Source organism: Schistocerca cancellata, chromosome 3 (genome assembly GCF_023864275.1).
Source record: "Schistocerca cancellata isolate TAMUIC-IGC-003103 chromosome 3, iqSchCanc2.1, whole genome shotgun sequence".
Lineage (NCBI taxonomy): Eukaryota > Metazoa > Arthropoda > Insecta > Orthoptera > Acrididae > Schistocerca > Schistocerca cancellata.
In genome coordinates, this window is record NC_064628.1 from 404,536,123 (window position 1) to 404,549,699 (window position 13,577).

At 38.4% G+C, this 13,577-nt stretch overlaps 1 protein-coding gene across 10 annotated transcripts in view; it reads right to left on the minus strand.

Moving 5' to 3' along the window:
• Positions 1 to 13,577, minus strand: part of LOC126175152 (broad-complex core protein) — a 220,323-nt gene that overhangs the window by 90,972 nt on the left and 115,774 nt on the right. For 3 of the 10 annotated variants that reach the window (XM_049921721.1, XM_049921720.1, XM_049921722.1), the window contains exon 6: positions 1,007 to 3,877. The exons of the other annotated variants lie outside the window; for them this stretch is intronic. In XM_049921721.1, coding sequence (XP_049777678.1) covers positions 3,516 to 3,877 — 362 coding nt within the window. In that variant the 3' untranslated portion in view covers positions 1,007 to 3,515. Of the gene's footprint in view, positions 1 to 1,006; positions 3,878 to 13,577 lie in introns of those variants that run through there. 10 annotated transcript variants of the gene reach the window in all.

A 13,577-nucleotide genomic window follows, 5' to 3' on the forward strand; every position in this document is an offset into this window, starting at 1 on the left:
TAAGCCAGTTTAAAGAACAGGACAGCAGTAAATGGTAATTTGTCACAATGATAACAAAGAAAAGATAATAAGATAAGTCTGAAATAGTGCACAAATAGAAAATTGAAGAAATAAAACAAAGAACAGAGAACTTGGAATCATGGATTTTGATACGGTTTAGGTGAAAGAGGGTATTTTTGGATACAGGTAAGACTACTGTATCCTGGGAACAGTGGCAGGGGAGGAAATAAATTTAAGTAGGCACCATCTTTTGAAACAGAAGGGGGGGAAAAAAGAGTGCCTTTAGTACTGTCGCGACTGACAATGCAACTGAAATTGGGAGGATATGAGTGGGTCTTTCGGTTACAAAAAAACAGGTAGATGGCTGGAATAAAATGAAGGAACAGTCACATAGGAAGGCTCAGGTGCAGTGTCTGATTAACTGGTGTCAGAGATCAGTATATAAAAAAATACAACAACTTGTTTCGTACCATTTTCCGATCATCTGTGTGAGCAACTAGTGCCAAAAAATAACTGTCTACTTGCACATAATAATGCTTTAGCAAAAAAGAAGGAAGATTAGTGTTAACATCCTTCTGACAATGATACCATGAAAGTAAATCATGAACACAAGTCAGATATGGACAGAAAATAAATTGGCTGTGGCCTTTCAAATGCACGAACACAAGTCAGATATGGATAGAAAAGAAACTAGTTATGGCGTTTCAAATGAAACCATCTCAGCATTCACCAAAAGTTATTTGTGAAAACTACAGAAAAAATAAATCTTGGCACTTCACCAGTATCTTGCAAAGGAACCTCTTTACACTATATCAGTAAATATTTTCAAAGTAAGTGGTGTCCCACTAATTGTAAAATACTTATGAAAACTCATATTATGCCACCACCAGCTGCTGTGAAATTTTTTTCTTATTTCTCCCAGTTTTGCCCCAAATCATCATCAGACATCTGGGATACAAAAATAAATGGAACTTCTTACAAACATGAAAGATAAAAAGCTGTACAATCTTATATTCTCAAGTTAAGTACTTATAGGTAGTTTTCCACTTACAATATTTTTGTGGATACATCATGACATGCAACAACATTCACTTAGTAATTTTTATGAAATAATATATACTGCAACAGTCACTTGTTAACAACATCTACCTGACATGGATAAAATTAAGAAATTAAGAATGTGACACATAAAATCTGTATATTACTCCAAAGAGCCAATGTCATTAATAACATACTCAGCTATTAAATATAAGTCAAGTATTACATTTCATTCATGGCAGTTTAAATAATGATCTTTATAATTCATGCACGTTACATTTTGCAACTTAAAGACACAAGAAAGTATGCTAGTGTAACATGTTGTTTGGAAAGTTCTTTCTTTAATTAATATAGGTATTAACAGGTAAGTTCTTCGACTTCTTGTTATGAGCGAGTACAGCTGTTCCCGTGCTGTTAATGATAGTTCAGTTGCTTAATAGTGATTTGTTCTAACACTTATATGTATTCAGAAGTTGGGTGCACCATAGTGTTTTATTATTGACAGCACTGGTTGTTCAGAACAATGTTTGGATTTTATTTCTCAGAATCTAATGATCTGGTGGCATTTTTGACATTATATACAACGTAGCTGAATGTCACGTTATGTGTCCAAAGAAATACAGTGACAGAAAAACTTACTTTAAATTATTTGATGTTATAAGATTGGAAAGCTTTTGTCTGTCCTATTTTTAAAAAGTTATGAGAGTTTATATATCCCAGGTGCCTGGTGAAGATTTATGATAGTTGAAATTGGTAGCAGTAATAAAGGTTTTCAACAGTAGCTGATGGTGGTACAACTGGTAAACATTTGCTTGCTGCCAGTGGTTTGCGGCCATTATTTTGTGAATGAACTAGAGGAAGAGGAGCAGCAGGAGCAAACATATGAATAGATTGCAAACATATGAATAGATTGCCACCTTTTAACAGTTAATACAGTTTCAACCGACAGTATTATCATGTGGCCTTTTAAGAGAATAATAATGTAACTCATTATATCAATATTCTACTATCATATCTTCGTGTTTTACATGTAGTTATTACTCATTCACGGTCTGTAATGTAACTTACAAAGGTGAGAAAAATAGGCAGTACACAAGGTCTGTTAGAAAAATTTGGAACATTTGTGATTTCACGCCAGTGGTGTGTTGGAGTCAAATGCGGTTGGCATCCCTGCATATGCCTGTGTTTGATCCATAACTGCTAGAAGTTTCATTGTTGTACATCTGTTAATTATTCTTCAGTGCCGTATTGAGCAGAACATTGTGTCACACAGTTTGTGAATTTTGAGATGGCAAAGTTAGAGGAAGTATGTGTCTTCATTACATTTTGTATGAAACTCAAGAAAGCCATTACAGAGACACACTAAATGATGCAGGAAGCCTATGGTGATGAGTGCTCAGTGTTACGAATGGTTCACACAGTTTAAAAATGACTGGACAGAAGTTAAAGATGACCCTCGTTCAGGACATTCTTCAACATCTACCAATGTTGCTCATGTCAGGAAAGCAAAGAAATTGTGCATGCCAATCAAAGACTCACTGCCTATGAGTGCCGAAGAATGTGGCATTTCAGTTGTGTCATGTCATGAAACCCTGCGAGAAGGAAATGTCCTAAAATGTGGCAAGACAATTCATGGCTCTTGCATCACACCCACACCCACATATTTATTCCTGTTTGTGCGTGACTATTACATAAACAATGAAATTACTGTGCTGTCTCGTCCTATGTATTCTCCACACCTGGCCCCTGTGGACTACTTTTAATTTCGAAAGTTGAAAAACCCATTGAAAGGACAAAGATTTGCAACGATAGACAAGATAAAAGTAAACTCGCAGACAGCACTTTGCGTGATCCAGCAAGAGGCATACCGAGACTGCTTCCGGAAGTGGAAACGGCATTGGAAACGGTGTATCGATTGCAGATGACAGTTTTCAAAGGAGACCAGGCACAATAAGTAAAAAGTAAGCGCAGAAAAACTTTGTGGACGAAGTTCTGGAATTTTCTGAACAGACCTCGTACAAAGCTGTGACTATCAATAATTTATAACTATCGCTTGCAGTTCATTGGTAAAACTATACAAGAAAACCCTGAATTTAAAATGTGTTACTAAAATATCCACTGTTTTGCTTTTCTGGAAACAAAAATGGAAAACAATGACTAGTATGCAGGAAACAAAGACTTGGGAAAAGTGCTGTTTAAGAGACAGTTAAATGCAAATTGCCTGGTTACGCTACATGATCTGAAAATGAATATCAACTTTATTTTTAAAAAATTTCTAAATTAACAAAACTAAGTTTTAAATCCAATTTCTCAAGCAGATCCATGTCACTTCAACATGGTGATATATGAGCAGTTACTAAATCTCTATGTTAAAAATAATAACTACCAAGACAAGTATTTACTGTATTTAATTCTACAAATAAAAATATGTCAACAAAGTTATACTGTTATGACAAATTTTGCACTATTAGTAATATCTACATAACTGTCCGTAGAATGGATGTCATATTTACACTATTCTGAGTCACACTTGTCTTGTGAGCTTGAGATCGATGAGATATTAGGCTACTTCTAGTGCTATACTGTCGACTGCAAATATTACACACAAATGTTCTAGTGTGGCATTGACTATGAACATCATCAATGTGTCTCTGCAAGGACCAACTACGAGTAAATGATTTTTCACACTGGCTGCAGTGATATCGAACACCACAATGACTAAAATCTGAGGTGCTCGACTGGGCACTTCTTGCCTCTAAAGATAGCTTTGCAGTATTGCATTCGTGCAAAAGCACTCCATCCATTTCCTGAAGTGCCTCGAAACCAACAGGCAGCACAGCTGCAACCAACAGAAAAATAGTTGCTGAGCTGACAGCCAGTTGGAAGAATACACAACAATTTACTGTACCTTTTCCAACAATTCACACACACACACACACACACACACACACACACACACACACACACACACACACACACACACACACACACACAACATTCACAAAAATCTGATGTTTCTGGAGAAAGAACTAATCATCCCTTTGCACCTAATTTCCCCAAGAAAAGCAAGCAGGGGAAAGAAAACACAAAAGATAATGTAATCCATAACTCTCACCAAATATGGAATTAACGGTTACAGTGGTGATTTATTTATTGACAGAAGGTGTGTGTGTGTGTGTGTGTGTGTGTGTGTGTGTGTGAGTGAGAGAGAGAGAGAGAGAGAGAGAGAGAGAGAAGTACATCTGTATAACTAATTTCATTTAATTACCAACAACAAAACATCAGAAAAAATTCAGGCATACTATAATTAAGTAAATAAAAATTGTTCAATCATACCAACGATGATTCTTATAAATTCAGTTTTCTCACAGGTATAAATTATTCTGACTGGTTTTAATTTCCTATCGAATTAACCACAAGTGTGATGACTGCATCCTATGGGCTCATGCTGTCTTATATAAAATGTTGAAAAGAAAAGTAAACTGGCATTTGAACTTCTCTCAAAATCTGCAATTTGTTCCTGACTACTAGGATTCCTGAGTTCAAACGGGACATTCTATTCCTTAGGAGGGAGTGCACTCAAGATTACCACTCAGATCAAATGAACTTTCAGTTCACCCACATGCATTAAGTTTTAAAGTCCTGTTCAACAAAATTCACTAATAAATAGTGTGTTATAGGTTCTGGTATACTCGGCACATTGCCAAGTCAATATTAAACTTTCACAATAAAATTACCTTTGTTCTTTGCCTTAAACAGAAAACAACATCTTTGTCTTATTTCAGAATATGAAAACTTTTTAAATGGAGATGTACAGGCAATATCTGTAAAAACTAAAGACTACTGAAAGTTAGAGAGAGAGAGAGAGAGAGAGAGAGAGAGAGAGAGAGAGAGAGAGAGAGAGAGAGATAAAAACAAAATACATAAATAAGTGAAGTATAGTGGGTGAAAGGAAATTGGAATTGCATGTCTCCCATAATTCAAGGTGCCCTTTTTCTTCTGGACTCTGTAACCTCTCACACATATTTTATAGTAATTCCTGTGTCCTCTGTTGATTTTGATGAAGGATAACTGTATTCTCAAATTCTCTGACATTTTCAAACAACTCTTCACCGTGCTACACACTGTGGTAATCCGCTTGTCAACAACTTCATAAACCAAGATAATAAACACCAAGCAATGCAAGCAAACTTCCCTTTGGCATAAATCAAACCAATTTTTAGTCAAATGGTGCATTTTGCAGAAGAACAAGGTTACAGTAATAACACGGGAACCAAATTCGGATAAACTCATTTTGTAACATGGCAAGGATCTCTCCTCTTGTAGTGAATCTGACAGCTGGCATCTGTTGTGGAGGCATATAAAAATAGGAATCCCACCTCTAGTGTAATAGTGACAAGAAATGAATATCCCCATTTCTTCTCTTCTGTTCGTGTTTCACATTTAACTTCTATATAAAGCCAGAAACTTACAATTTTAGGAACACCTTTACCTCTTATGCCGATGTCTGAAGTATAAGATTTTATTATTTACGAAAACTTTCTTCATTAATGACAGTCCAAACATTGTATTTCTCATTTCTACCAATCTATATAGTTATGTTTCCTAAACATTGTAACCATCCACATTTTCACCAATTTTTATATTATTTTGATAGCTATTCTTGACTCTTCTCAATGCTGTTGAATTAATTTTGTGTTTGTGTGTCTCTGTGTGTGTGCGTGTGTATGTGTGTGTTTTGCCATTTAATTCCACAGTTCTGCCTCCTTTGCCGTCGACCAGAAGTAGATCACTAGCTTAATTCTTAATGTTAGAAAACCTCATATTATGAAATCAAAACAAACAAAATTACTTACAGTTACCAAAGATAACATGCTAAGTTGCAGACACGCACAATTAAAAGACAACTACACAAAACCCTTTGGCAACATCCTGCAGTGAAAAAACAGAAATACACATCATTCATTCAAACAAGCAAGCACACCTCATGCACATAACTGTCAACTCTGGCAGCTCGTGCCACAGTGCAACTATCACGTGGGATGGTAGCAGCAATCCGGAGGGGGCAGGAAAGAGGAAGGGGCAGCAATGTACAGGAGAGGGATGAGGAATGCTGTCTGGTGGAGTATGTGGGGACTTGAATGTCAACAAGTGCAGCATCAGGAGGTTGTGGGGCAGGGAGGTGGCGAAAATGGAGCGTAAAAGGAGAGGAGTGGGGAAAAGACGGGCAGGTGCATTGGCAGAGGGCGTCAAACAAAGAGGGTGAGATGAGAATGTTTAGGAGGAGATAGCGCAGACGGGGTGGAAACTACTGGGTGGAGGGTGTCAGGACAGGTTGAGGCCACGATAATTACAGGAATGAAGCAAGTTTTGTAAAGGTAACTCCCATCTGTGTAGTTCAGAATAGCAGGTGGTGGAGAGGAGGATCCAGATGGCTCGGGTAGTGAAGTATCCATTGAAATAAACGATGTCGTGTTCAGCTGCATGTTGTGCCACAGGATGGTCTACTTTGTTCTTGGCCACAGTTTGGTAGGGGTGTTTATCCTGGCAGACAGCTGGTCGGTAGTAATACCAATGTAAAAATCTTTGCAATGAGTGCAGCACAGATGGTACTAGATTCAAACTATAAATTCATTTTATTTGTCAAAGTCTATTATATGCATCCCCATATGAAAACTTTATTTAACCCTTTTTTAATTTAATGTTAATGTTGTAACATTATCCTATGTGAAAAGTCTTGTCATTTTTGTATCGTCTGTTGAGGTGTGATTTAAAAGAGAGGGAGCACCACAAAAATGGACCAATAGAAGTTAACTGTACATAATGGTCACTACTACCCTTGCAGAGAAGGAAAGCAGATGTAAAAGGAAAAGATGAAATCCTGCACCACTGAAGCCAATAATCTCTCTCTCTCTCTCTCTCTCTCTCTCTCTCTCTCTCTCTCTCTCTCTCTCTCGACACACACACACTAAAATTAACTGTCTAGTTGTTTCATATGCACTGTTGATACACACAGTACTAATCATTCTACACAGCAGACAGTATTGACTGCACAATAATTATTTTGTTTGAAAATGTGCCACTTTCACTTCAGGAACACGTTTCGCTTGGTCAAGCTGTACATATTCCCCTGATCATTTGTTCTTGTTCTGCATTTTTCTTTTGCTTTCTTCGCTTCTTTCCTGGCATGATTTTTGGTTAAGATCAACTTGTCATTTATGACTTTCCACTTCTATTACTAAGAACATCCCTGACACTTTACACATTTAGAACATGTTGTGTGCAGAGAGGATACACTGGTTCCAATCTGTGCTATGGAATTTGTAAACGCTGCCATTGTGATGGTCCTGCACTGCCACCCCTGCAACTCTGGGTCCCAAGCAGTGGCTCTCTGTGACAGCAAAGCATTTGTCGTGTGCTCACAGTTTGTCACAAATAGAGTTACTTGTTCAGCTTGTGTTAACTGTGTGGTGTAAAGTGTAGTATTGTTTATTTCAAATTTAAGTGATATGGCCTCTTCCTTAAGAAAGTGGGCAGTAGCGCTATCTTGCAGAGACTCACATGAGCTCATATACAATGTGCGATGCTATTCTGAGGAATAAAACTATAAGGGTAGGTCTCTTACATTATTGTCAAAAGTCGTCGAGCAAGTAGTTGCACCTCTGAAAATTGGAACAACCTCTATGAAGAATACAATGTGGAAAAGTGTGTAAGACATCTGCAGGAACCAACTGTGGCCCTTTCAACTCCAGGAAAAACCGGTGTGTGTTCTGCTAAAATGACAGAACTTTATAATTTTCAAAAGGACAATTTGGCAACATATATGTTACTTATGCACAGAAAGGATGTCCCTCCCTGAAGAACTGCTTCTCTCACTATGAGAGGGTGAGCTGCTTTTCAGGGCAAAAACCAGCCTTTCAGTAATACTAAAGGAGACAGTTTTGGAGGAAAACATTTTCTGGAAGAAGAGTTCTGCTTGAAAGGGAAGATATCGTTCCCTGAAGAGGGTGTTTTTCGAGGGAGGTACCTACTTGCAAACCTCACAAAATTGTGTAATTGGAAAAAAGATGAGTAAATGCTGGTCATTACAGACCAACAGCGTAGACTGATGATACTGCAAGAGTTAGAATGAAAGCTCCAGTTGGAAAAGACACTCAGGCTCATTCTTTCACATGTTGGAACAATTGGTGGGTTTGTTACAAATGCTTTGTTGTTGTTTACATCCACGAAAGCTGGGAACTATCACAAGGAAATGACAGCAACAAAATTTAAAGAGTGGTTTGTACACTATTTGCATCCAAACATGGTAAAAAAAAACTCCACTACAATATTCGATAATGCATCGTATCACGCCATTCAATTACACAAAGCCCCTACATGAAGCAGCATGTACTGGCTAGAGAAAACAGTATAGGCTCATTCGACAAGGAAATGAAGATGGCAGAACTGCTGGAAATTGTGAAAGTGCATAAATTATGTAATAGCATTTATGAAATCGACAAATTTGCAGAAGAAGATGGTCACAGAGTGTTGCATATCACACTGATCATTGCCATTTCAGTGCAATAGAACTCGTGTGGGCACAGGTTAAATCATATGTTCAAGACAAAAATGAAAGTTGTGTGTGAGGCATTAGGTAGTATTACTTCAACAAAATGGAACAATATTGCCAAATATGTGTGGCACATCTTATAAAAGGCATGGCAACAAGAAGGTGCACTGGAACAAAGAGTGTGAGAGTTAAACAGTGAGATCTGGGATCAATAGCCACAGCTGCAGCAGCAGTAAAGATAGTAACAGTGACACAGAATGTGTGTCTAGTGACAACACACTTTTTGAATACTGTGGAACTACCCTCTTCCACAAGACACAGGTAAGAGATGCATTTATTTATTAAAATACTAAAACATCATAAATATTTTATCTTGACATATATTTCTTAACCTTTTCTTTTTAACTAAAAAGGAAGTACATTTCAATCCCCTGAGATTATCAATGTTTTTTCACACTTTAGCTGTAGGGGATTGCAACAGTTCTAGAATTTCCTGGTGTGATATTTGTATTCAGGTGATCAGCATGGCGTAACAACAAATAGCTGTGTAGTAGCACTGGCTACATAGTCACTGGCCGTCACGGATGTTCTTTCAGTGGCCTGACTATATCTTTTTGCAACTTTTGCAAAATGATCATCTGTTTATAGACATTTATTTCAGTGGCCGGCTACAGCTTTTGGCATCCATTGAAAAATTATCATCTGTTTACATACTACTACGCTCTTCAGACTTTCACATGTTCTGCGTCAAATCTTATAGCTGAGGACTTTCTGGATGTCCAGAAGCATTCAGACTTTTATTGATTCTTTTGTCTGTTAATAAGAACAGCGAAATTTGTTCTCTTGTGATATTATTTATTTAAGTCAAATTTCCCATAGACTAGTAAATCTTTATCTTTCCTTTACACTTACAGTCAGGAGATATTGTACTGATCAGAAGGACATCTTCACATTTATCATCTCCTGCTTTCTTTGGTGCCTTGTACGCCCCCCCCCCCCCCCCCCTTGAACATGAAAGTATATCTTACATTTCAAATATTTTGAGGCCTACATTAATTAACCCATTAGTGGCGGAATTAATTTTTTCATGAATTTTTAAAAAAAATTGCGTTATTATGTCTGTAAAAGGCATAAATTACACAACAGAGTTGTTTCAACGAAAGTCATTACCGCCATTAACGAGATATTTGATGTTGCCATATAGCAACGCTAGGCGCTTTCACTACCTAAATTTATATGGATTACAACTTCAACTAAAATAGGTACGTTATTGAAATTTCTTATTACATATACAAGTTTTGTGCAAATTTATTATTCAGTCTTTATCATACAATTGATACTTTATAACACAGTACCATTAATAATCAAAAATCAAACCTTGAACTCAGCATTATTTTACATGAAGTGGAATAAAACAGTCAATACACTGTCCCACATTACACTTTGAACGCATTGTTCTCACAATAGATTTACAGTCCTTGTGTGCACACCTTTTCTTCTTATTTCCTTCTGTGTGCTGGACGAGGTGGTCAGTCTTATCAAACCTAATTGAATCTGATATGCAGCTGTCGGAACATGCCTCCCGGCTCCTTTTGGTAAAGCTTGGTGTCTTTGCAAGTACACTGTTGCTACTTCTCTGTACACTGTTGCTACTTCTCTCTTGACATCAAGCTGAGAAATAGTTTGGTTTCTTGCTTTATTATACAAAATCCAACTGTTTTGTATGGCGACATCTAACATCCATGTAAAGAGACATCAGTACCATTGCTTGCTTCTTATTGCAATGCGATAACATGCTATATTCTGATTCGTCTGATCGGTACCTCCCATATATGTATTATATTTGGCTACCAGTTTTGGTCTGGGAATCATTATAATTCGCTTTATTAGTTGCAAGAATCTCTTGACTTGGCCAACTTCTTGTGCACCACATGAAGAAAAGATCATTGTGACAACTGAGTTGTCCAGCCACCGCACATACACAATCTTCATCTGTGTCTACATTCGGATCTGGGGGCTCAACGAACACATCACCTTCAATATCGTCATTATAAAGAATCTCCAGCGCCTCAGCAAGAGAGAAACCTCATCTAAAACGAAAAAGAGAAAATTCGTCCTTTTACTGAGTACAAGCGCCTAGCGTTGCCATTTGGCAACACCAACATTCAAACGGCCTAAATGAACGCAGATTATTTCACAGCAAGCAGTAACCTCCAAAGAATATATATTTGAGTATTTAAAGCATAACCATACTAAAAAACCAAATTATATATCGTAAATTACTGTGCAAAACATACTTACTCGAACTTATACTCCATTTTTCTTCGTCATTCAGCAAACAACGAGTTCCAACACTGCTTACGCCGCAGAATTTAATGTATTGTTAAAACTATTACATTGTAGTGATCTTTACAGTCTTGCAGAATGGAATCCAGTGCTACCAACACTCTCGCTTAATTGATGTCGTGGAATCAACAATTTTTAAAAAGTGTTACAAATGTTGCCACATGGCAGCGCACGGCGGTAATGGGGTAATGTACTATTTCTTGAGCTCTCTCATTGATTTTTATAATACATGAAGTATTTTGAGAACACATACAACCTTCTTGTGCTATCTTTCAGTGCTCTAACTTGACAGTAGTTCTGAATCACTTATTTCTCAAATATCTCAATGATGGGGAGCTATTTCCCTTTATAAACATTACTTATGCCTTTCTTTCTGTGATTCACACTCCGCACTGACCAGCATATTCCTGCCATCAATTCTATTAGCACAAGTTTCTTGAAACCAGGTTTAATAGAATAACATGCACTGTTTCTTCTATGAGCATCTTGGTTCATCATCTCTGCACTTTTTACTTAACGTCTCTAGTATTACATTCTATCATTCACTAACTGTAGTATTTCATTCTCTTTTTTTAATATACCAAGTAAACTCATTTCCTTTCTTTCTTTGTTTCTATAGAACTGCCTTTAATGTTTTTGTGAAACAGACTTATCCCAAGGCCTCTAAGAACTGGAAAATGATCTTGCCACGTCCTCTTTTGTTAACATTTCACATATTATTATACATGACAAAGGAGACATATTTCATACAATGAGACTCAACTAAAACTAATAGTAGATTTCTGCTGATAAAACATTTAGAAAGTGCTACAGACTGATGGGGTATGCTTCGAAGGTGTACGATCGGCAGTTCTTTAGCATATCTGATGTAAAAACTGAATCTCTCTTGCATTCACAAGCGTGAATATTATATTCTTAAGGGTTACGATTTCAAATAAGAAGGATGCATGGGGAGAGTTAAGAAGGGAAAGTGAATGTGATACATAGGTAGATGAAGCAGGTAGGGTGGGGGTTCATAGGAAGCTAAAGCATTGACAAAGCGCATGTGTGCTGCACTGAATCCTATGCACTTTCATTTTGTTTTACTGATTCTGACACTGTATGCATGCAATCACTCATGAAACCAGGAATGCACACCCCTCAGATCATTAATGGGATTAAGTCATGATGTACACATTTCTTTGTACCAAAAGCATTCATCATATATCTAGATACCCTTGTGGACCCCAGTTCACAATAAAAGTGAGTCCCTCTCATTCTCTTGTCTGAGTAACTCGCTCTTCCTTGTTGACCTTTCACCAAACTATTCCTCTTTCCTCCCTGTGGAAGGAACTAATAGTTCCCTCCCTTTACTTTTATATGTATGTACTGGCAATACTAAACAATTGGCCTCCTGAAGGTAGTCAAACAGTTCTAGCTAATATCAAGTATGACATGCTCATCCAATACAAGTTAGTTTAAAATCTGGTTGAGAATTACAAATTATTTAGGAATAAAGGAGACGTCTCACCTAAAAGCAAAAGTGCTACGTTGTCAACAGGTACACAAAGAAAAGGTACAGAGCTTTGCTAGCTTTTGGAATGAATTCCCTTTTTCAAGCTTGTAAGATAAACATGTGCGCATGCCCCCCCCCCCCCCCCCCCACACACACACGCACACACGCACACCTGTCTCCCTACGTTGCGCTCAATTGACTGCCAGCTCTTTCCTGGCTCATGGTGGGTGTACTGGGGTGAGGTTGGGTGCAGGGTGGGATGAGATGAGGGTTGTTGAGGTGGGGTGCAGGGTGGGATGAGATGAGGGATGGACAGTGGAGGGAGGCAGCGAGAGGGTTTGGGAAGTGTCTAGTGGCTCTTGGGAGGCATGAGTTGTGAAGCAGCCACTGAAATCTTACATGCTCTGCTCTGCTGCATGTTGTGCCACAGGTTGGTTCACCTTCTTTTTGGCAACAGTTTGGCTGTGGCTGTTCATTCTAGTTGATGGTTGGTTGTCATTCCAATGTAAAATGCTGTGCAGCCGTTGCAGCAGAAACGGTATATAACATGGCTGCTTTCACAAGTGGGCTTGCTTCTGCTGAAGTAGGATAAGCCTAAGCCTGTGGCTGGACTGGGGTAAGAGGTGCTCAGTGGGTGGATTGGGCAGGTCTTGCATCTGGGTCTTCCCACAAGAGTATGATCAGTGTGGCAGAGTACTGGGGACAGGAGTGGCATAAGGATGGACTAGGATGTTGTGGAGGTTGGGTGGGCAGTGGAACAACAGTTTGGAAGGGGATGGTAGCATGTCCTTCCTTTCATGGCATGATGATAGATAATCAAAGCTCTGATGAAGGACATGGTTCAGTCGTTCCAGTCCCAGCTGGTATTGAGTGCCAACGGGGGAGCTTCTTGGTTCTTGGAATGGATGTGAGGATCAGATGTGTCTGGGGATATGGCACGGGAGATATGTTTGTGAATTAGTTCTGAAGGGTATTGCCTATCTCTGAAAGCCTTTGTGAGGGCTTCAGCATCTCATGCCCTAGTCTGTGGAATCTAGTGCCCAACCATATGCCACCTGCCCCTGCCCCTGCTAATCCACAGATGGCTCCTTACTCTCTGAGCCACTTGACACTTCTCCACAACCCTCTCCCTGCCTCGCACCTCTC